Source organism: Paramormyrops kingsleyae, chromosome 14 (genome assembly GCF_048594095.1).
Source record: "Paramormyrops kingsleyae isolate MSU_618 chromosome 14, PKINGS_0.4, whole genome shotgun sequence".
NCBI classification, from domain to species: Eukaryota; Metazoa; Chordata; class Actinopteri; order Osteoglossiformes; family Mormyridae; genus Paramormyrops; species Paramormyrops kingsleyae.
Window position 1 is genome coordinate 26,925,638 of NC_132810.1, and position 25,727 is coordinate 26,951,364.

The 25,727-nt window shown below is 45.1% G+C and overlaps 1 protein-coding gene across 4 annotated transcripts in view; it reads right to left on the minus strand.

Annotated features, from left to right (window-relative positions):
- The window catches only part of trim9 (tripartite motif containing 9), a 135,092-nt gene that overhangs the window by 43,049 nt on the left and 66,316 nt on the right, over window positions 1–25,727 (minus strand). For 3 of the 4 annotated variants that reach the window (XM_072698908.1, XM_072698907.1, XM_072698906.1), the window contains one exon: window positions 15,923–16,045. In XM_072698908.1, coding sequence (XP_072555009.1) covers window positions 15,923–16,045 — 123 coding nt within the window. Of the gene's footprint in view, window positions 1–15,922; window positions 16,046–20,962; window positions 21,162–24,100; window positions 24,622–25,727 lie in introns of those variants that run through there. The other variant, XM_072698909.1, reaches the window with a different exon arrangement.

The window sequence follows — 25,727 nt, forward strand, 5'->3', positions numbered from 1 at the left end:
CGGACTTCAGCGTCAACGACCAATTTCCCAAAGAAATCCTGGATCGTCGCAGAATCCTGTTCCAGCTCAGGAAAAAATTCATTGCGGAGGGAGCCCGAGCTGTCATCGCAGTAGACAGACTGTATATTAATGGACAACTATTTCGCGACCAGAACACCACTGCTTGGCTCTACTGAAACCACTTCCGACTAAAGTAACACGCATTTAACAAACTAAAAGTTTGGCAGTTAATACAGGTTTTTAGCGCACGCCGCACACTAGACGGCTTTTAACATTACGCTGTGTCACTTGGAACGTGCGTGGTATTGGCTCATGTGCTAAGAGACATAAAATCTTAGAATATCTAACAACATTACAGGCAGACATTGTCCTACTGCAGGAAACTCACTTAGCCAAAACAGGACAGTGTACATTAAATTCACCAGAATTTCCACACATATATTTAGCTAGTTATAATTCAAAGCAAAGAGGTGTAGCAACTTTAATCAACAAAAGAATATATTTCAACTGTAAAGACACTATCGCAGACCCAGAAGGTAGATTCATAATTATTAAAATTTCAGCATATAACAAAGAGATATGTATTGCCAATATATACGGTCCAAATAGTGATGACTCCTCCTTCTTCCACCACCTTTTTGCTGCAATATCATCACACTCACAGAATTTATACTGGGAGGGGACTTCAACTTAGTACTTAATCCAGAATCTGACAGACGTAGTACAGCAGCTAGTTACCGTACTTGCCAGTCATCTGAAACAGTAAAACAATATATGAATGATTTCGGCCTATGTGATGTATGGCGTACTTTTCACACCACGCTCAGAGAATACACATTTTTCTTACCAGTCCATCATTCTTACTCCCGGATAGACTTTTTTCTTACCAGCAATACAGTCCTGAAAGATATATGTGACATACAAATTCACCCTATAATCAGGGGTGAAAGTAAGCCGGTATGCTCCGGTACGACGTACTGTTATAAGATTTACAGCCGGTACGTAGTAGGCCTACTGGTAAGAGTAGAGGGTTTATGCGGTCTAAAAAACACATTTACAATGAGTAACGTCCGCTGTTTAAGTTGAAAACACATCTTCCCACAAAATGTAATTTGAGACATGCATTCGATGAAGAGAATCGCGTTTAGGCTACTCGAAATAGCTATTAGTCTGTGGTGCACTTGCACGCGTCTGCTGCAGACAGGTCTTTTATTTGCGCTCTGTCGGATTTTGGCAGGGTGTTTGGTGTGAAGAATCCCCTCGATAAAAATGTGTTCCTCTTTTGTTGTGATTTTTGTTTATTCCGACATCACAGAGCGCTGCACAGGTGTTTTCTGTCAGACAAACTATTGTCATGACTTAAATGTTTCCTATGCGCGCATATTAGGCTACTTTGAAGGGGTGCAGCATTATGATCAATAGCTTTTAATAATTTCTGCAAATGTCTACTTTGCTCTTTCTGTCGGTCCCCAGTCGTCACCTCTCTAAAGTCTCGAGCTTGCGCTGCATCTTCCGCAGTTATTCAGCCAATAAAGTCTTTGTCTTTTATAAAAAATGTGTAAATTATATAATTGTTTAATTGGCATCTTTATTTCAAACAACCTGACCAACCGCGACCCGAATATTATTCAAAAATATATTTTTTTACTGATTGCAAGTAAAACATTTTTGTCATTTCACGTAAGCCCACTTAAATATTAAAGTTTTTTTTCAGGAGCGACTGAAGAGAGATATAAAACGATAAAGTGATTAAAAGATTGTAGTACCGGCAAGAAATGAAAACTACTTTTACCCCTGCCTATAACAATCAGTGACCATGCACCTGTCACTATGACGGTCACTGTAAAAGTTAGTGCACCACCTTTTAAACGGTGGAGACTGAATACATCATTACTAACAGACTCAGAGTTTCTAGAAGTTATTTAAAAAGATTGGACAACATTTATTGAAACAAATGACCTGCCAGGTATCTCTGCGGACATTCTCTGGGAGACAGCAAAGGCTATAATACGAGGCAGAATAATTTCATATTAAGTACATAAAAAGAAGAAAGAAAAAGCACTCGAAACAGAACTAGAACAGAAAATTAAAACTTTGGAATCAGCACATGTTGCCTCCCAAGAAAAACACCTTCTCAATGAGCTGAGAAAAAGTAAAATGAAATTGCAAGAATTAAGAGACAAAAAAACTCAGTTTTACATACAGAGATTACGCTTGGACAATTTTGAACATAGTAATAAATCAAGTAAATTTTTAGCAAACCAACTAAAACAGAATAAAGAGAAAGTAGCTATCTCTTCAGTTACAGACCCCAATGGGAAGGCAACTCATAGCCTAGGAGAGATACAGTAAATAGGATATTTAGGGACTTCTATAAAAAATTATACTCACCTAATATTAATCCAACCAATTCTGAAATAGAAGAGTTCTTAAACAACATCGACCTACCAAAATTAAATAATGAACAAATAACGGCATTAGAGTTACCTCTCTCAATAGTGGAACTTCATGATGCACTACAATGTATGCCTAACGGGAAAGCCCCAGGTCCAGATGGATTTCCAGCAGAATTCTACAAAACATTTTGGCCTCTGCTACATAAGAACATAAGAACATAAGAAATTTACAAACGAGAGGAGGCCATTCGGCCCATCAAGCTCGTTTGGGGAGAACTTAGCTAATAGCTCAGAGTTGTTAAAATCTTATCTAGCTCTGATTTAAAGGAACCCATGGTTTTAGCTTCCACTACAATAGCAGGAAGAGTATTCCATACTCTGACTACACGCTGTGTAAAGAAGTGCTTCCTCAAATTTGTTTTAAAATGCTCTCCCGCTAATTTCCACTTATGGCCACGAGTTCTAGTATTTAGACTAATATTGAAATAGTCATTTGGCTGAACAGCATCCAGACCCGTTAGAATCTTATAGACCTGAATCATATCCCCCCTTAGTCTCCTTTGCTCAAGGCTGAACAGATTCAGTTCCGCTAACCTCTCCTCGTAAGACATTCCTCTAAGACCAGGAATCATTCTCGTAGCTCTTCGTTGCACCTTTTCTAAGGCAGCAATGTCCTTCTTGAGGTATGGTGACCAAACCTGCACACAGTATTCTAGGTGGGGTCTTACCAAGGAATTATATAAGTGTAACATCACCTCCCTTGACTTAAACTCCACACATCTAGAGATATAACCCAACATTCTGTTCGCCTTTTTTATTGCTTCCCCACATTGGCGAGAGTGGGACATGGAAGCATCAACATACATACCGAGATCTTTCTCGTAATCAGCTACCTTTATTTCAGTGGAACCCATAAAATATCTGTACTGTATATTTCTGCTCCCTGCATGGATTACCTTACATTTATCTGTGTTAAATTTCATCTGCCAAGTATCAGCCCATTCGCTAATTAAATCCAGATCCCGTTGAAGCCTCTCTGCTGCTAGATTAGTATCTGCTACCCCGCCCACCTTAGTGTCATCTGCAAATTTAACCAGTTTACTGTATGTATTCGTGTCAATATCATTAATGTAAATTAGGAACAATAGTGGTCCTAAAATTTAACCCTGCGGTACCCCACTATAAACGGAGGCCCACTGTGACATAGTGCCTCTAATAACTACTCGCTGCTTCCTATCAGTTAGCCAGTTTTTGATCCAAGCTGCCACAGTTCCTAAAATTCCTGCAGCTTTAAGCTTTAACAAGAGCCGTTTGTGGGGGACAACATCAAAGGCTTTCTGGAAATCTAAGTAAATCACATCATAGGCCTTTTTCTGATCAATTTCACTTGTAGCTTCCTCAAAGAACTCAAGCAGATTCGTTAAGCAGGATCTACCTCTCCTAAATCCATGTTGGCTATCCTTTATAATGTTATTTGCATCTAGGTAATCTACCATTTTCACTTGAATTATAGCTTCCATTATTTTTCCAGTAATGCTAGTTAAACTGATTGGCCTATAGTTTGCTGGATTACTTCTATCCCCTTTTTTGAATATGGGTGTTATATTAGCATGCTTCCAATCTGATGGTACCACACCCGCAGATAACGATTTCTGGAATATTAAAGTCAAAGGTTGGCTAATAATATCCCTCATCTCTTTCAAGACTAAAGGTGTTGTGAAGGGGTGAGCGAGCGAACCGGGAAGCAAGCGAAGCAAGCCGAGATTGCAGGCAAACGGGGTTTATTCCAGACAGGACAGAGACACCAACGAACATCAACGAACATTAATGACGGATCTGGGGTAACATACTCAGACGCGGACTAAATACAGCAGACAAGCCAAACTAACAAGGAACAGCTGGGCACGATCGGGAAAGCACACGTGGATAATGAGGGGGCGTGGCACACATCAGGAGCGGACGGAGCAGGGTGTGACAAAAGGTAAGATGCCATCAGGCCCCTGCGATTTATTTATTTTAAGTTTAGCTAGGCTTAGTATCACATCAACCTCAGTTATACATATATTGGTCATAGACGATGCTGTATTCGTATTAATTGGTGGTAAGTTACTTGTGTTCTCTATTGTGAACACCCTTGAAAAATAATCATTAAACTCGTTTACCATATCAATTTTGTTATCAATTATAAGGCCCTTACTATCCTGCAAATTAGTGATTTCAGCTTTTTTGAGCTCTCTTGGAGTTAAAATATTGGAAGAAACCTTTACTGTCATGCTTAGCCTCCAATGCAATTTTTCTTTCTACATCCCTCTTTGATAGCCTAATGTCATTTTTTAACTCTGCCTGTAGACTTAGATACTCCTGCTTGATTTTGAAATCATTAGTTATTTTCCAGTTGTGGAACAGAGCCCTTTTCCTCCTGACTTTATTCTTAATTTCCTTAGTAAACCACCTTGGTTGTCGTTTCCTAGATTTAGTTTTGCTGGAAACAGGTATGAAGTCCTCTTGCACTTGCAACAATGTGCTTTTGAAAAATTCCCATGCCTCTTCAACTGTTTTGCTATTTAACTCAGTTTACAGTTTCTAATTTCCGTCTCATACCATTAAAGTTAGCCTTCCTAACATTGTATACTTTTAATTTAGACTTTGCTCTTCGGACACTAAAATTAACCTCGAATTTAACCATGTTATGATCACTACCGTACAATGGGTCTAAAACCTCTAATTTTCCAATCCTATCCTGGTTATTACAAAAAACGAGATCAAGAAGGGCTTCTCCCCTGGTAGGAGTATTAACAAACTGAGTAAAAAAACAATCCTGTACTAATTCCACCATCTCAAGTTCATTTACAGAAGAGCCAGAGACTGTGTCCCACTGTATCCCAGGTAAATTAAAATCACCCATAACCACCACATCATTTTTATTGCTCATAATCCTGATATCATCATATAATATTCTGCTTTCCTCTACAGCTACATTAGGTGCCCTATAACAAACCCCGATAATTAGGCCATTTGAATCTTTAGCATCAAGTTTGATCCATACAGCTTCTGAATTTTTATTTTTATCAGTGAGATCCCTTGCCTGCAAGTTTTCTTTTACGTATACTGCAACACCACCTCCCTTCTTGCCTATCCAGTCTCTACGGAACAACGTATAACCATCCATATTATATTCATCACCATCATTGTCACTCATCCATGTTTCAGTTATTCCTATAATGTCGTAATTGGAGCCTCTAAGTCATTAATTTTGTTTCTAATACTCCTAGCATTCAAATACAGACCACTAATGGTAGGCCTTTTACAGTGTCTACTTTTAATATTTATTTGGGCTTTCCGTCTCTCCCCACATAAATTCTTAACTGACCTCCCTGCCCCCCCAGTCCCTAGTTTAAACATTCCTCAACTATTCTGCACATACGCCTCCCCAATACACTGGTTCCCCTATGGTTCAGATGCAACCCGTCCGGCTTGAACAGGTCCCACCTGTTCCAGAAGGTCTTCCAGTGCCCCATAAACCTGAACCCCTCTTTTCTACACCACCATTTTAGCCACGCATTTAATCCCCTTATCTCAGCTAATTTTGCCTGACTTGCACGTGGCACGGGAAGTATTCCAGAGAATACCACCGTGGATGTTCTGCTTCTAAGCTTATCCGCGACTTCTATAAATTTATCTTGCAGAACAGCCCTTCTGCCCTTTCCTATGTCATTGGTGCCAACATGCACCACGACCACTGGATCCACCCCGGCTGGGGCCAAAAGCCTGTCCACTCGATCTGGAAGGTCCCCTACCTGGGCACCAGGCAGGCAAGACACCGTACGGGACCCTCTATCACGGGTGCACACATAACTATCTACACCTCTTATAATTGAATCCCCTACTACCACAACCTCCCTCCTACTGGGGTTAGGTGGCTCCTTGGTGCCCAAGGGCCCACCTGCCTCCCCAGTCTCTTCCGGCTCTAAAACTGGAAGCACCTGAAAGCGGTTAGAAACCGTTACTTCAGGTGATGCCGCCTCTGTGAACTGTGTACGTGTACGCTAGCACCACTATTCCATAGAATGGTTATAGAAATTAAAGAAACTGGCAGCATCCCTCCAAATATGAATTGTGCAGACATTAACCTGCTCCTCAAACCTGACAAAGATCCTGCTCTCCCCTCTAGCTATCGACCAATATCACTTATAAATGCGGACCTTAAAATCATCAGCAAGGCACTGGCTAGTAGAATTGAAAAAGTGACACCTTATATAATACATCCAGATCAAATGGGTTTCATTAAAGGCAGACAGTCCACTAACAACATGAGGAGACTAATTGGCGTAATAGACTACTGCAATATTCAAAATAAGGAAGCCATAATCATGTCATTGGTCGCAGAAAAGGCTTTTGACAGGGTCAACTGGAAATTTCTAATGGCAACCTTACTAAAATTTGGATTTCGTGAGAACTTCGTAACCTGGATTAAAATTTTATACAGTTCACCTAAAGCCTACGTAAAAACGAATGATCAAATCTCCCCAAGCTTCACTCTCAGAAGGGGCACTAGGCAAGGTTGTCCACTTTCTCCATCACTATTTGCTATGTTTATTGAACCATTGGCAGCAGCAATTCGGAATAATAATAATATCAAAGGTATTCAAACAGCAAGTATAACCCATAAAATTAGTCTTTATGCAGATGATGTATTACTTTTTCTTCAAAATACACAGGGTTCCCTCACGGAGACGATAAGACTCATAGATAAGTTCTCCTCCATATCAGATTACTCTATTAATTGGAACAAGTCGACTACTCTTTCAATATCTTGTGACTTCCAGTCCAATCCAACTATCCCACTTCAATCTGGGAACATTAGATATCTGGGTATTAACATTTCTGCCAAGCTGTCAGATCTGACGCGATTAAATTATAGTCCGCTGCTTAAAAAGATAGAAGATGACCAAGCACGGTGGAACAATCTACCCACATCACTTCTGTGAAGAGTAGCTACAATCAAAATGATGATCCTACCAAAAATTAACTACATGTTCTCAATGGTTCCGAGTCAACTTTAAATCACTGGACTCCTTAATTTCAAAATATCTATGGAAATCCAAACCACCACGAATAAGTTTAAAAACTTTACAGAAATCCAAAAACTGTGGGGGTTTGGAGCTTCCCAATTTCTACAACTACTTTCTTGCCAATAGATTGATATATGTCCTAAAATGGACTACGCAAAATAACTTAGACCATAACTGGCTGGATATTGAGCAAACTTTCTGTAATGAAATTCGAGTCCAGGACCTGCCATTTATCAGTCATATACTTAAACGACATTGCTGTTTTAAGAGCATCAACATCAGCACATCGCTGACAGCCTGGTGGGAATTTCTTAGAATGGACCAAACTTCACTGGTCCCATGCAAACTGACACCCATCTGGAACAACCCTGACATCCTGTTAAATAAAAAAGTGATAAACTTCCTAGCTTGGCATAATAAAGGAATCAAGCACCTCGAACACATAATCCAAGACAATTGCATGATATCATTTGACAAAATTACAGAAACTTATAACATTGAGAAAAACAAATACTTAGAATATCTTCAACTTAAATCAATAATACATAATAGATGGTGCCGTAAGCAATTAGATCTGGAGCTTTCACCTAAAATAGCAAACTTCTTAATAACTCCAACTAAAAAACTACTGTCTAGGATTTACGTGCATCTAGCAGAATCTGATACAACGCTCTCACTCCCTACCCACAAATGGGAAAGGGATTTACTCATCAATCCAGACACAAACTTCTGGAGGCAAATTTGCTTGAATACCTTTTGAATGAATCAGAACTCCAACCTGCAGCTATTACAGTACAAAATTTTACACAGAACACACTACACAGGGCAGAGGATGTTCCAGATGGGTATCAGAGATACTGACATATGCCTAACTTGTAAGAAGGATGCACCAGATAATTACCTGCATGCTTTCTGGTATTGCACACCGGTCAACGAATTCTGGCAAAGGATTTGTGAAGACTTATCGACACACCTAGGGCATCCCATCCCACCCTCCCCCTCACTCTGCCTGCTTGGGGACCTCACTAACACTAATATGGACACGAATAAATCTTGCATGCTTCTCACAGTACTAACCATTGCTAAGAAAACAATCCTTCTGAACTGGAAGTCAAAAGAGAATTTAAACATAAATCTGTTCAAAAATCTACTTATGTTTCCATGGAGAGGATGTCTGCCTGTAAGAAAAATCATTTGATCGATTTTGAAGACAGTTGGACTCCAATAATTAATTTTTTTATGTAATGTTGTCAGGGGTGGTGGGGCCTTGCCGTCACCGTCCTGGGTTGGGGGCTGGGTTGTTGGGGTTCTCTGGTGTTTCTCTTGGCTGAGGGTGCGTGGTCAGCGTCTCTGGGTGGCCGCTGGCCTGTTGGGGGCGGTGCGGGAGATGGGGGGTTCTGCCCCCCCGGGGTGGGTGGCGGGCTGGGGGGGGATCGGGGGGTGGGGCCTCTGGGTTCCGCCTGGGCCGCTGCGCTGGGGTGTGTGCGTTTGGGGGCGTGGGCTCTATCTGCTGGGGCCGCTGCTACGGCTCCCGGGTGGGTGGTCGCCCGCATGCTGAGGGGCTTGGTCTGCCCGGGCCCGTTGCCTGGTGGGGGTGGGTCGTTGTCTGCCGTTGGCGATTCCGGTGCGGGGCCCTCGGCGCTGTGGGGTGGTTTGGGGGGGGCGGTGGGGGGAGCCTCTGCCTCGCCTGGGGGGGGGCCTGGGGTGGCCGGGGGGCGGGGGTCACCCCGCCTGGCTGGACCAGCTCCCCGTTTGCCGGGGGGTCTGGGGTTGTCCCGTCCTTGGCTGCTAGCTGGGGTCTCATCGGGCGTGGTGGGGTGGGTCTCTCCCGGTCTGCGCCTGGGGGGGGGGGGTTCCCTGCTGCCGGGCTGCCTGTGGCGCCCCTGAACACCTCGGTTGGCCGTCCCTGCCGGCTGTGCGGGGTCGGGGATGGGGACTAATCGGGGCCAGTCGGGGATCTGGCCCCGGTGCCGGGGGGGGCCCACTCCTGGCACACCCTTATTGCTCCCCTGGGCCCAACACCACATTTCACACAACACTAGGGCCTTGAGGGGCAGTGGGGAGGTCCGCCGAGACACTGCCCCTCAATTTTTACTTGCATGTTAGACACCACATGACACTAGGGCTGAGGAGGTGGGTTGAGGCAGGTGGGGCTCTGCCAGCGGTGGGGTGCCCATGCCTCAACTGCTCGCCCACTTTTTGCACCTTAGTCATATACACAGTCCATATTACATTAGGGCCTTGGGGGTGCGGGGAGGGGGACTCTGCCATCTGCCTGGGGTGGGGCCCTCATACCCGAACTGCACCCACTAATTTTAATGCATTGTAGACATAAACACACAACTCTATCACACATGTACATGCACACTTCACACCAACATGGGTCGGGGAGGGGATGGGGGCCGAGGGGCCCCCCCTAACACTCTGTCTCTGGCCCTGCGCGGGTGGGGTGGCCCGCCGGGTGGAAGACCCATCATGGGGGGGTTCGGGCGGCCCAGGCGGGTGTGGGCGGCCTCCTCTCTTGGGCCGCGGGCCGGGTGGTGCTTGGCTCTGCTGCGCCGTGGTGGGGCCCTGGTGGGCAGTCCGGGGAGTCTTGGGACGCTCTGGGCTCTGCTAAGCGGATTGGGGGGTTCGGTTTGGGCTGGGCGGGGGGTCTGCCGCTCCCCGGTCGCCGCGGGTCCGCTCCCGGGTGGGGGCTCTTTGTATGGGCCCCCCTTGGATCATCCTGCAGTGTTGGGGGGGAGGCGTGCCGGGTCGCTGCGGTGGGTGGCGGCCCGTCCTGCCGGGGGACGGGCTGGGGGGGCTGGGGCCCCTCCGGTGTGTGGGGGGCCGCCCGCGGGGGTGCTCCCGGTAGGTGGGGCCCTGGACCCGCCTGCGGGGGGGTTGTGGGTGGGGCTGGGGGGCTTGTCGCCCATCCTCCCTCTGCGGGCCTCCCTGTACGGGGGTTGGCGCCCCCTTAGTCCCTCACGTGCTCCCTCTCGGGTTGGGCGGGTGGTTGTCTCGGGGATGCGTGGCTGTGGGCCCTTGTGCCGGGGGGATGGTAGGGTGGCCTCGGTTGCCTGGTTCTCCTGCCTTCGCCTTGGGCCTGGGGAGGGGGGGGGGGTGCTGTCACCTCCCCTGATGGCATCAAATGCCAGCACATCCAATGACAAATCAGGTCACACCTACACTTGCACATACATATAAGAATGGTTGAGCGATCAATATCATTATTATTATTACTTTTTAGGGTATGTTATAGATTTAAGAATTGAAATATACATATATAAGGGTACGATCACGTGTGTGTATGCTACATATACACTCACCTAAAGGATTATTAGGAACACCTGTTCAATTTCTCATTAATGCAATTATCTAATCAACCAATCACATGGCAGTTGCTTCAATGCATTTAGGGGTGTGGTCCTGGTCAAGACAATCTCCTGAACTCCAAACTGAATGTCAGAATGGGAAAGAAAGGTGATTTAAGCAATTTTTAGCGTGGCATGGTTGTTGGTGCCAGACGGGCCGGTCTGAGTATTTCACAATCTGCTCAGTTACTGGGATTTTCACGCACAACCATTTCTAGGGTTTACAAAGAATGGTGTGCAAAGGGAAAAACATCCAGTATGCGGCAGTCCTGTGGGCGAAAATGCCTTGTTGATGCTAGAGGTCAGAGGAGAATGGGCCGACTGATTCAAGCTGATAGAAGAGCAACTTTGACTGAAATAACCACTCGTTACAACCGAGGTATGCAGCAAAGCATTTGTGAAGCCACAACACGCACAACCTTGAGGCAGATGGGCTACAACAGCAGAAGACCCCACCGGGTACCACTCATCTCCACTACAAATAGGAAAAAGAGGCTACAATTTGCACGAGCTCACCAAAATTGGACAGTTGAAGACTAGAAAAATGTTGCCTGGTCTGATGAGTCTCGATTTCTGTTGAGACATTCAAATGGTAGAGTCAGAATTTGGCGTAAACAGAATGAGAACATGGATCCATCATGCCTTGTTACCACTGTGCAGGCTGGTGGTGGTGGTGTAATGGTGTGGGAGATGTTTTCTTGGCACACTTTAGGCCCCTTAGTGCCAATTGGGCATCGTTTAAATGCCACGGCCTACCTGAGCATTGTTTCTGACCATGTCCATCCCTTTATGACCACCATGTACCCATCCTCTGATGGCTACTTCCAGCAGGATAATGCACCATGTCACAAAGCTCGAATCATTTCAAATTGGTTTCTTGAACATGACAATGAGTTCACTGTACTACAATGGCCCCCACAGTCACCAGATCTCAACCCAATAGAGCATCTTTGGGATGTGGTGGAACGGGAGCTTCGTGCCCTGGATGTGCATCCTATCAATATGGGCCAACATTTCTAAAGAATGCTTTCAGCACCTTGTTGAATCAATGCCACGTAGAATTAAGGCAGTTCTGAAGGCGAAAGGGGGTCAAACACCGTATTAGTATGGTGTTCCTAATAATCCTTTAGGTGAGTGTATATAATACCGATTTGTCACATTATTAATTATTATTATTATCACTGATGTTGTTATAATTTTTGTTGTTTGATGAGTGTTATGTTTCTTATGGTTGTTTGTATTCTGTATTCCCCTATACTTAATTTTTTTCCATCCCACCTACATTATTAGTGTTATTTCTGTATACCTTTTTTTTTTTTTCTCCCCCTCTCCCCATGTTGATTGATGTCTGTTATTGTTACGCTTGTTGTTTCTGTATCCCCCCCTGTTTTTCTTTTTTTTTTCCTTTTTCCACGGTACCGGTGAGTTTGGAGCGGCCACACTCTTTGCTCTTGAATGTAATGTAAAATAGAGTTGTCCTCTAAAGCGCCCGCCGAGGCGCCCCCTGCTGGCCACACGCCCAAAGAAGGTGGAAGACCTTCTGGAACAGGTGGGACCTGTTCAAGCCGGACGGGTTGCATCTGAACCATAGGGGAACCAGTGTATTGGGGAGGCGTTTGTGTAGAGTAGTTGAGGAATGTTTAAACTAGGGACTGGAGGGGTTAGTTACGAATTTATGTGGGGTGTCACGATCCGGCCGGGCTGGAGGGGCAGGACAGCAGGCGCCTCGGTCGTGCGGCCAGCAGGGGCGCCTCGGCGGGCGCTTTGGGCGTGCGGCCAGCAGGGGGCGCCTCGGCGGGCGCTTTGGGCGTGCGGCCAGCAGGGGGCGCCACGGGCAGAGCGGCTTCCTCCACTGCAGGCGGAGGCGAAGCCAGGCCCTCGGGCGGAGCTGCAGCGGGCACCCTCAGTTCCTGGCCAGCAGGGGGCGCCCCAGTGGGCGCCGTCATCACGCGGCCTGTAGGGGGCGCCGTGGCGGGCGCCGCCATCAGGCGGCCAGCAGGGGGCGCATCCACGGCCACCTCGGGCAGTGCCGCAGGCAGAGCGGTGGCAGCTGCAGGGACTGCAGGCAGGACAGGCGGGTCAGGCAGGACAGGCACGTCCGAAGCAGGCAGATCCGGAGCTGGTAAGCCTCGAACTGCCCCTTTAAGGGCTTTGGAGACCCGGGGAGTAGCGTCTCTCACGGCGCGAATTCCGCCGTGCCCCAGACGCTCCGGCCGATAAAAATAAGCCTCCAACGGAGGCGGCTGCTCTCCGTGGAAGCTGGCTAGGCGGGCAGCGGCGTTGTCATCCCAGGCGGGGAGGAGAGAGCAGGCTCCCAGGAAGAGCGATGGAGCTTCTTCCTGCTGCTCTGGATCTCTCCCCTGTTTCCCTTTCGGTTCGATGGCGGCGGAAGGCGGAGCCGGCCCCGATGCCTCGTCCATGCTCCGAGTGACGCGCTCCTCCCGTCGCTCGATGAGCCGGCGCTGCAGGCGACGGAGGCATTTTTGGGCTTTAGTCAGCGGGTATTCCTGCCCGGCTGTGCGCTCTGTTGACAGGATGTCCGCGCCCTGGCTGGCCAGCCTCAGGACTGCGGGGTCCTCCTGGGATCCTGGCTGGGATCGCCAGTACACAAAGTCTTGCAGCAGACCGAGCCGGTGGTGCTCGGTCTGCTGCTTGGTGCTTTCGGGGAGATTAGTCATTCTGTCACGATCCGGCGTGCAGGCGAACGGGGAAGCAGGCGATCGGAGCCAGGAAGTCCAATATACGCGGTTTTATTGGTCATAGACGGGCAGACACGGACAATACCAGGCATGACGCAGGACAACATCAATGACTAATCTGGGAAGACTAACTCAGATCGGGACTAAATACAAAAGACTAGCCAGACATAACAGGACACAGGTGATCACGATCAGGGCTGAACACGAGGTAACGAGGTGGGCGTGGCACACATTAGGATCGGACGGAGCGGGGCGTGACATGGGGAGAGACGGAAAGCCCAAATAAATATTAAAAGTGGGCACTGTAAAAGGCCTACCATTTGTGGTTTGTATTTAAATGCTAGGAGTATTAGAAACAAAATTAATGATTTAGAGGCTTTAATTTCATCGGACACTTATGACATTATAGGAATAACTGAAACATGACTGACAATGATGGGGAAGAATATAATATGGATGGTTATATGTTGTTCCGTAGAGACCGGATAGGCAAGAAGGGAGGTGGTGTTGCAGTATACGTAAAAGAAAACTTGCAGGCAAGGGAGCTCACTGATAAAAATAAAAGTACAGAAGCTGTATGGATAAAACTGGATGCTAAAGACTCAAATGGCCTAATTGTCGGGGTTTGTTATAGAGCACCTAATGTAGCTGCAGTGGAAAGCAGAATGTTATATGATGATATCAGGATTATGAGTAATAAAAATGATGTGGTGGTTATGGGTGATTTTAATTTACCTGGGATACAGTGGGACACAGTCTCTGGCTCTTCTGTAAATGAACTTGAGATGGTGGAATTAGTACAGGATTGTATTTTTACTCAGTTTGTTAATACCCCTACCAGGGGAGAAGCCCTTCTTGATCTTGTTTTCTTTAATAACCAGGATAGGATAGGAAAATTTGAGGTTTTAGAACCATTGGACGGTAGTGATCATAAAATGGTTAAATTCGAGATTAATTTTAGTGTCAGAAGAGCCACCGTATATGGAATCAATCCCATTATTTTAGTCAGTGGGGACGAGGGGACACTACACTCGACTAGAAAGTAGTTTTCCATTAACTTTTATGTACACCAACATAATTGTTTTATGTATATATTATGTCAGACATGGCATGCATTTATTCATCATATTATGATTTCAGATTGTCACAATACTGATCGTGGACAGAGGACCTAAACGAAGTGGAAACAAGAAGTCAAAACACTAGGGGAGAAGTGAAGTCAGAATCGGTAGCAGATATCATAAAGTATGGGAATATATCCTGGGGAATGGGGGACAGGCACACACTTGTGAGGACACAGGGAAATTGTTACACTCAGTGCAGGGGAACCATTAAAGTAAATAGTTCATTGCTGCCACCTAGTGACTGAAAATTGCATTATACTAACTGGAAGTAGTCACTGATAAGAAGGCTAAATTTTATCCAGAACATTGTTGTGCATATAGAAAATTTGACTGATGTTTATCTTTTGCAATCCCTTCATATAATCTTACAAATTGGCATTGTCTGTAAGTAAAAAAATGTTCCTTTTATGGTACTACTTTAATTTACGTTAATGATGCATACCTATCCTAAAGTATTTACATTGTGTATATGGGCGTAAATTATGTGGGGATGGGGGGGTTGTAGCCCTCCCCAATAAATCAAAACCAGCTAATACAACCCCCCCAATAATCATGTTTCCCCCGTAATGGGTGGAGACCTCAACCCCCCCAATGTTCCAGCCAAAGTTACGCCCTTGATTGTGTATATTGGTTTAGTTATTAGTATATCTCCTATTTCCAGTTTTACACTTTTCCATAATTAAACCTGCCAAATACAATGCTCTTCTTTGGAGGACAGTTGGGGGAGAGTTTAGCTGCCTCTATTGCTGGGTACAAGTCATGAAGCCCTGTGCTTATTAAGGACAGAAAACTCAGGCTCACCTAGATTGGAGTCAGAATCAGCACTTGTACAGGGAAAAGGATCAGAAAGGAAAAGCACACAATACCACACAGGAAGAGATACAAGCAACCTGGGAAAAGCAGGGAAGATAAGCACTCGGTTGATGAACATGCAAAGACGAAACCTCACAATGACAAAACTGGTTCTACTGGTTATATGCCAACAGCAATTAAATCACAAAACACAACAGCTGACAGAACTGCTGAGAACTCTGATCAGCTCAATCAGATGAGGGGGAATAGTCACTTCAAGCAGTCCAGTCTTTTCCTTACACAGATGATGTTGTGCAAACATGCATTCATTTTCTATACCTGCTCATTCAATACAGGGCTGTAAAACCTATCCCAGGAGGCACCAGGTGTAAGGTAGATGACACCCAAGTGACAAAGCCAGGCCTACACTCACACACAATGCCACACTAAGGGCAATTCACAGGAGTTCAAGGGAGAATAACTAACCTTTAACTTGTGTTCATGCTCCGTGTTGACGCGAGACAGAAGCTGAGTCTTCTTGCGACTGAGTGCATCAATAAGAGCATCACATTGTGCCACCAGACAAGCTTCAAATTCCACGCCATTCTCCTGCAGGAACAAAACAGAATAGGTGTGTGCTGCCCATAAAAGCACAAACGCAAACTATGTTATGTACTGTATGTCCTAAACAGGAATTTAAGGAACAGATAAGGAAGGTGAGACAGGCATGTGGAACGACAATAAGACACCGGAGTGTCACAAAATCATTAATGGAGTCTGTAAAATGCTTGTTTTTAATTGACTAGCAGTATTCTGTAATACATAGAGCTCTGCATGATGCTCTCCCTATTACTCAGAAATTATTTTTAGAGCCACAGATAACTATAAAAATAAGTTTGTTGTTTGGTTGTCTGCAGTGTTGGGCAAGCTACTTGTAAAATGTAGTGAGCTAAGCTATCAGTTACTCAACAATAAATTAAGCTTCACTACACAAAAGCTACCACCCATAGAAATATAGCAAGCTAAGTTACACAAATATGGCAAAAGTAGCTTACTACATCAGAAGCTACATCACATTGTACCAACCTAATGCCAGATCAGTGCAAAATGAGTCAGATACACTGGTTAAGACATTTATTAAATGTCTTAACCAGTGTAGACATGATTTAACACAGTGTAGACATTGTGTTATGTGAAGCATCGAGACATAAATAAAAGCTTATTTTTGGGAATAAAACAAAAAAAAAAGTTGGAGCCTACTACTCCTAGGTAAACCAGTACTCTAGTAAATAAACTATTTAGTACCAAATGAAAGCTACTGTGTAGTGTTCGATGGGCAAGACATGGCTATAGGTTTAAATCAATTTAAAATTTCTAGGGAAAAGAAAGACCATTTTGACAGCCATCTTATTTCCTCAGGGCCTCCCTTAACGAGAAAACTTCTTCAGACCCCAATTAAACAAGTCAATTGAATTTACAAATTAACTCTGTGTTTAAGAACCGTGTTAAACTGTGTTTACGGACGACATGCAACACCATGATTAATAAGCATGGCTCAGAGAGTGATCACTGGGACAATAGCAAATGAACTTGTCCAAACTGAAATGAGAATCAAAGTCCTGAATTACATGTTTTAGTGCTGGGGGAATGGGAGGGGAGGGAGAGGGGTATGGGTGCATGGGTGAGCTCTTATTGTTCTAACAAGTGTTTGTTTACACGGCACAAGAAAAGGTTTTCAAAAGTGGCATTAGAAAGGTGGTTTCTCTTTGGTCTGAAAATATCCTTTCCTACGCTAAACAGTCTTTCACAAGCTGCACTTGCTGGGACCCCTGTGTTGTATCTATACTTTTTAATAATTAAGCTGGATGCATCATCAAATTGATAAAGCTGGATTCATTTTCATAACTTTTAAGTGTTTTTTTATTTATTAATTAGTTAAAACCCAGGACAGAATTTGGCCAAAGTTTATAAGTAAATAAATACTGTAGCGCGGAGGTACCGGCGAGCAGCACGGCATGTTGGACTGATGCCAGCTTGTAAATAGTTCTCAGTAATCGCTTGTGTCATTATAAATGTGCTGTGTGTTATGTCATATGTGTAATAAACGCCATCTGGTGATTAAACCCCGAACTATTTCTGCTGTTTAATTATTGCGAGAATGGTTCGGCGGCCCACTAATTCAATACTTTATTGTAAATATTATACTGTGTGCGCGCGCGCGTAAGTCAGCCTGTTTGCTTGCTTGGAGCCGCTGAGTCAGTGGCAATCGAGAGCAGCAGCGCTTACACAGACAGCCGCAGTGCATTCAGGACAGAAATTGAAAGTTTGAAATTGAAGTATCGATCTCTTGATGCAGCCATACGCATACATGTTTCGATAGACAGGCAGTAGAAGCAGAGTACAAGGTTGCGCATGAACATGCTTTATTTCTGATTGTTGCGTTTCAAAATCATACTGCAGAGGAAACCTCTGCTTTTCTCAGACATGTCCTGGAAATTATAGCTTTTATGGACGCTACGTCGCTACTTGATCAAAAAAATAACGTAACTACTGGAAAGTTATTTGATTCAGAAATCAGCGACGCTACAGGCAAGCTACTAGAAAATGTAGTTAAACTAACAGCTTCGCTACATGTAGCGGCACTACCGCCCATCACTGGTTGTCTGCAATACAACTGTGATTAGTAGTAATGTTTTTATGATTAGTCAAAGACTTCAGGTTCAGTAGACATAAGTTAGCTCTGAGGGGAATCTGGAACACAAGTCTCCATCTACAAGTTATGTGTTAGAGAATTTTTTAAAGGTAATCTACTACAGGTACCTGTCTACTAGATCCTATCTGTAGCAGGTGGAGCTGCTTTGATTGTGGTGTGTTGTGTGCTCAGTCTGTCAATCAATTATCCACTTGAGGGCACCTTATATAAGGCTTTGGTGCCTTATTATAAGATGCCAGAGATACCTCAGCTGGTTTGCTTTAATTATAAGGACCAGTGACACTTTGCTTGTGTCCTCATTCTTTTGTTCCCTACATTCAATTCAGAAACAACGGAAAGGATGGAGACATAATTTAATGTGTTTCTTTGAAAACTCATACTTCACCATCAAAGAATGACACCACTTTCAGAATGTCTGCCGTAAACATTTCATCTTTAAAAATAGATGCCAGAAGTGCACCTTACCCATACCTAAGGAGAATCAAAATGGAACTGTAGCAATGGCAGCCTGCAGCAGCTCTGTCTAATTTGTATTGATTTTGATGTGTTTTTCTTTCACCTTTAGGTTACTTCACAGTACTTTACTGCTTGCGGAGCCACAAGCAGTTCGCGGGAACAGAGTGTGCATACAATGTAGAGACACACAACAAAGAACGCTGTGTGCATACTGTGAGCCATAAATGCAGGTGAAAATGACTGAATATCCACCAAAAATTGTGGCTCCTGTGGGGGAAAAAAGCACATTAAGAAAAAGATTACCTGCCTGATAAGGGAAAGCACAGATAATTTAACCACTGCTGAAGTCTGCAGAATTATTAAAATGTAGGCAGTGCATGCAGCAAGTCATGCCTGACTGACAAGGAGGCATATGAAATTTCCTAGCAAGGGTGCTAATGCTGCCTTCGCGTGCCATCTCCGATAAGTTCCCGAGTTGAAATATCATTCGATAGCGCAGGCTCCATCATGAATGACGTGTAATTATTTTTAACGGTTCGACTCCTGTAAGCCGTTGCTTGTGTGCAGCATTTTTATTTATAATCTACCTAAACCTAACATGTTTTAGAACAATCTTACCCAGAGCATCTATGGTCTGCTAGTTATAAGCATAACCCTGCAATTTTTCAGTCCAGCCTAGGAGTGTCTGAGAAATGTGGTTTGAGTTTCAGCACATTTGAAACTCTTGTTCTTAGTCTTGCTGGCTCATCTCTTCATAGCTCTTCAGCCCAAATCACCATTGATATTGTGTATAGACCACCTAGGCCGAACAGTAATTTTCTTAAGGAGTTTTCTGATTTTTTAACTAAACTGGTGGTCAGTACTGACAAAGCTGTTATTGTGGGTGATTTTAACATTCATATGGAGAAAGATAGTGATCCTTTAAAAATAGCATTTGCAGCTATTCTTGACTCTGTTGGTGTATGTCAGAATGTAGTCGGGCCTACTCATGCCTGTAACCATACCCTTGATTTGATTATTAGTCATGGCATCCTGGTGGAACATGTGTCTATTATGCCTCAGAGTCCTCTGCTCTCAGATCATTACTTGTTAACATTTGAAATCCAGTATAGCCTCCCGTTGACCACAGCTCCAAAGTACAGAATCAGACGTTCCATTGCCTCACTAACTACAACAACATTTATGAAACAACTTCCACAGTCCATCAGCCTTACATCTGAGGCATCGTGTATAAATGAACTTGAACAGGCAACTGCAAACATGGATAAATCACTTCGTAGCACACTAGATCTTGTAGCCCCACTTAAGAAGATAAAGCACAGAGATAAGAAACCTGCCCCCTGGTACTCTGATCATACACGTGAACTCAAACAGGCATCACGCAAGCTAGACTGCAAATGGCACTCAACTAAACTAGAAGTTTTCAAATCTGCATGGAAAGAGAGCCTGTCTAAATACAGACAAGCACTAGTGACTGCTAGGTCTGTGTATCTCTCCAGATTAATAGATGGGAACAAAACCAATCCAAAATTCCTATTTGAATCCGTGGCTAGGTTAACACAGAATTCTCCATTAAACTCGCAAGTCCCACAAGCTCTTAAGAGTGATGACTTTATAAAATTTTTTAATGGTAAAATAACTAAGATTAGACAGACCATCCAGTGCACGTCCTTAGCTACCGATGACTGCCAGACTCCTGCTAGTCTAATGCCTATTAATAATGAGACTTTTGAATCTTTCATTCCTATAAAACACTCAGAACTCTTGAGCTTAATTTCCTCCTGTAAATCCACTACAAGCCTCATAGACCCAAATCCTACAAAATTCTTCAAGGAAATTGCACCGCAGATTTGCAATACCCTGTTAAATGTGTTAAACTCATCTCTTAAGCTTGGATATGTTCCAAAACCTTCGAAAATGGCTGTTATTAGACCCGTCCTAAAGAAACCAAATCTTGAACCTAGTGAGAGAGATGAGGCATTCCGCTTTTGTCAAAATGACAGGTTGGGTCAAAGGTCACAAAGGTCAAATAAATCAAAAAGTGAGGGTCTGGGCTGTAAGCCAGGTGACGTCATGAGGTAGTGCGAGGGGGCTATTTTTTTTTGGCTGTGAGCCAGTTGAGCGTTGGGAGAGGGGTTTATTTATATATAATTTAATTATTTATTATAATTATTATAATTTAATTATTTATTATTATTTAAAAAAATATTATTATTTAATTAATTATCATTTTTTATATTGAGGAGAGTGCTTATGAGTGTGGTGTTATGTCTGCATCCACCGGGTGCCGAGCAGGGGGCTGAGCAGGGGGCTGGTGCGTTAAGGTCCCAAACACTGGGGCTGAGCGGGTGGGTTACCTGATGGAGTGTGAGTGTACGCTGTACCGTGGTAAGGTCCCGGGCTTTGGAGAATCCGCAAAAAAGGGCTCGGAGAGAGCGATGCTGTGTCTGGTGCGGTACCGTGGTAAGGTCCCATGGCTTTGGATAATCCGCAAAGGACTCGGAGAGAGCGATGCCGGAGAGCTGAGAGCCGTGCTGCGCGAGTCTGAAAGAAACTCTGAGAGAATGAACAAGTTGGAGCAAAGAATGAGAGGAGGAGGTGGGTCTGGGTCTGACGCTATCCTCCTCCAATGAACGCTTAGCGGCAGTTTGGGGGTATGTGTGTTGACACCCCATGCAGCAGCAGTAGCAGTTTGGCCTTGTGTGCTAGGTTTTTTTTTTTTTTCAATCTTGTTTCAAGTTTGTGTTTTTTCCTCATGCAACCGTTTGTATTACATCAGCGTAGGTCAAATCCCGGGCAAGTGTATGGGCCAACCTATGTACATCCCGGTAGGTCATCTGGGTCATCTCTAATAACTTGGGCCACACATCAAGTTGGACATTTTGTCTTCCAGTAAATTTTGTTTGAAGTTTTGTTTTTTCATATATGTACATCCCCCCATACCGTCTGTGCACAAGTACAAATATGGGTTAAAAGAGAAGCACAACGACATCAAATAGAAAAAAAAACCATCCGCAGAAATTTTTATTACGTCGAGCGGGGTCCCCCCTCCCAAGTATCATTAAGGTCTTACCCCTGCTGGAAAAAAGAAAACTACATGGGACCTGCATCGAGTGAGTATATTATTTCTTTTACGCATGTTTTATGATAAACGCCATACATTAAAATAACTTAAAATAATATATTTTTTTTTTTATAGATTCAGCTATTCGGGGTTTTTTTTTTTTTTTTTTTCCTACGGGAGATGCTGCGGATAGAAAACTCCATATAGTGAGTATATTATTTCTTTTATACGTGTGATAAACGCTGTTCATTAAAAATAACTTATTCTAATAATAGGTATTCTCTGTTTTTTATGTACAAGAGAGACGGTGCGGACCGGTCAAGAGAAAATCTACAAGAGACCTGAATCAGCAGGTATGGACGGAGCAACACCCCCTCCTATACCCGAAGCGTTATTAAATGAAATAGACAACATCAACAACGCTAATAATAATGAAAATGATGCGGTTTATCAACACGACTCGCCACCCGCGGCGTCTGGTGAAGCCAGGGCCCAAGAGCCCTGTTTCCTACCGTCCTTAGAGACATTAAGAAGCATGTTAAATGAAAGGGGCTCTGAACCAGAAACGGTGCTGCCCGACGACGAGGCCGCATGGTCCCCCACAGATTCTGAATTGTGGGAAGCCTTGTCAGACGTAGAATTTCTTCTCGATGCCGAGGAGATTGAAAATGACTTGGGACTGGGACAATTTGAAAATGTTGAACAGGAAGGTGCCGGCGGTGTTGGTGACGTGGATCCCCAGCCTGACGGGGTCGTGCATCGCCGCAGATTCAATAATGTACAGATTAGGTGGATTCTAAATATCCCGCAACCTAGAAACGAAGGCAATTTCCGCGAGTACTACGAAAATGTAATCGGGGGGTTTCAAAATATTGTGAATGAGGCGATACCTTACACCGCATGGGGAGCTTATATACAGGTCACCCTGCGCGGTGACTTTTTAAACGACGAGCTGTCACAGATTGTACGGTATGGGGAGGGGGAGCTGACAGACTTGCAGCAACTGCTGGATCGCCTGGTTCAGTCTAATCAAGAGATTTTAAACGATTCCAACCTAGAAGTAATAGTAGACGTAATAAATATCCCACGCGGCGGTGGAAACAAACGTAAACTACAGACCATGTTAGCTTCAGAAATAATTTCTAAAAAAGCCAAACACACGTTTATCATTCAGAACGACAGCAGAGCGTGTTTCGCCATAAACTTGGCCCATCTGCTCCATGGAGACATCACTGACTGAAAAGGCTGAAAAGCTCGGCCTGGAGTTACAGGAGAAAGCGGGTTTCACCCACGATCATGCTGTCTGTTTAAATGACATAATCAATTTTGAGAAATTCATTGATTGCAAAGCAGTGGTGTATTATCAACAACCTTATTCAAACAATCTCCAAATTTACCAGACAGCCACACCTACTGACAGTAGATGGGTGATGTATTTCTTTTTACACAATCAGCATTTTTACGGCATTAAAAGCGCCAAGGGCTTCTTAGGAGCCAGCTACGTTTGCACGAGCTGTTTCAAAGGGTACAACTCGCCTCACACTCATCGCTGCGAAAAATTCTGCAGCGTCTGTCAGACTAATTGTAGAGAATATCCCACACCGGGGATAGTGTGTGAGCTGTGTAATTTCAGATGCTTAAATAACGTGTGCTTTGAGCGTCACCGTACGAGAATGCTCTGCCCCGTTAGGGGGGAGATTGCTAGCCCCTGTTCAGAAATGCAAAGCTTGCGGGCGCAACTACTACCTAAGTCCACAGTACCACAGCCGAATCAGACATATCCACCCCACATCACTGCTATCTAAATCCACCCGAGAAGTCTAACAAAGGGAAACGGGTCGCCCAAAGCGGCGAGGGCAGTAAAAAGCCCCCCAAATATGTGTTTTTTGACTTTGAAACATCCCAGAGCTCGGGTACCCATATCCCGGTTTACGTGTGCGCCATCTCCGAACAGAATGAGACAATGACCGCCGAGGGGCCATACTGCGCACTGCACTTTCTCAGACATTTCAGGACGCCCTACTATACAGGGACGTGTTTCATTAGTCACTATGGAAAGGTGTTCGATAATTACATAATACTGAACGCTATGGTGAAGGAAGGGGTGGAACCGCGTGTGGTGTCACAGGGGAATAAAATCATTCTCATCGTGGACAGCGTGTTTGAGCAAAGGTACATCGACAGTCACTGCTTTCTAAGCATGCCGTTGAGAAAAATCCCCGATGCAATGGGGTGCTCGACTCAGATGCGAAAAGGCTATTTTCCGCATCATTTCACAGACATGGGAAACTTTAGTTACATAGGGCCCTACCCCCCTCCCGATCAGTTTGGGCCCGATCAAATGGCCGGCAAAGAACGCGACAAGTTTTACCGATGGTACGACGTTGTAAAGCACCAGACCTTTAATTTTCATAAAGAGATGATCGCTTACTGTAAGAACGATGTGGAGATTCTGAGAGAGGGCTGCTTGCGCTTCCTGCGGGAGTCTGAAACGCTCACGGGTTGCGATCCCTTCTCCACGGCGACCATCGCTTCAGCCGCGTTGCTGGTTTACAGGACAAATTTCCTGCCCAGAGATACGATCGCGATCCCGGACGTCTGGGATTACAGGAGGCAATACAAAAGTTATTCCAACGTCTCGATCCAGTGGCTGGAATTCGTGGGCCGTACGCGCGGCATAGAAATTCGACACGCGCTGCGCGGGGGTGAAGTGCGCGTGGGGCGCTTTCACGTAGATGGATACGCGGAGATAGAGGGAGAGAAATGGGCTTTCGAGTTTCTAGGCTGCCAATTTCACGGCTGTCCTAAGTGCAACAATGAACACGATGTCTGCCCCCTGACCCGCGAGAGCTTCGGTGCCCTGTACGTCAAAACAAGGGAAAAACTCGAGGTGTTGTGCCAAGAGTTTAATATGAACGTAGAATCCATTTGGGAACACGAATGGGCTCACGCTAAAACTCACGACCCACAGGTACAGCGTTTCCTGTCAGACTTTCAGCCCCCTGACCCCCTTAGGCCGCCAGAAGAGCTGTTTGGGGGTCGGACGTCGGCGATTCGCCTGCGTTACGACGTCACAGGGCAAGAGCGCGTCCGCTACGTGGATTTCACGTCGCTGTACCCGTACACTCTGGCTAAATGTGAATTCCCCGTGGGACACCCGGAAATCATTCATTCAAATTTTAAACCTCTGAATGAATACTTTGGCCTGATCAAAGCCACTGTGAACACCCCGCGCGAGCTGTTTTTCCCCGTCCTACCCAGCAGACTGCCAAATGGGAAACTCGTGTTTACACTATGCAGGACGTGCGCGATCGACAACAGGCAGGAGGGGGCATGCCCCCATTCCGATGCAGAGCGTGCGCTGACCGGCGTGTGGGTCTCTGCGGAGCTCAATCTGGCATTAGACAGGGGCTATTCGGTCATGAAGGTGCACGAAGTGTGGCATTTTCCCCAGACCAGCGGCGACCTGTTTAGAGGCTACATTAAAACCTTTCTCAAAGTGAAGCAGCAGGCTTCGGGCTACCCCGACGACGCGACCGATGACGCGGGTCGCAGGGACTACATTAAAAACTATCTCGAGCGTGAGGGGATCCAATTGGAGCCCGATAAGATAGTGTCTAACGGGGGCAAGAGGCAGGTGGCCAAGCTTCTGCTTAACTCTCTGTGGGGTAAACTGGCGCAGAGGAACAACATGCTCCAGACATGTATAGTGTCTGACCCGGGGGAGATTTTAAATTTTTTATGCTCAGAGCTGTACGAGATTTCCAGCTTCGCGTTTGTCAACGACGAGGTCGCCCTCATCCGCTGGCGATACAAGTCTTTCTACAAAGTGCCGCCGGGAAAGACCAACATATTCATAGCGTGTCAAACTACAGCGTGGGGGCGGTTGACGCTTTATAAAGAACTGGAAAAATTGGGGCGGAGGGTGCTGTATCACGACACGGACAGCATCGTGTACATAAGCAGGCCGGGTGAATATGAGCCGACCTTAGGCAATTACCTGGGGGAGCTCACGTCCGAATTAGCCCCCGACGAATACATTGCTTTGTGGGGTGCGC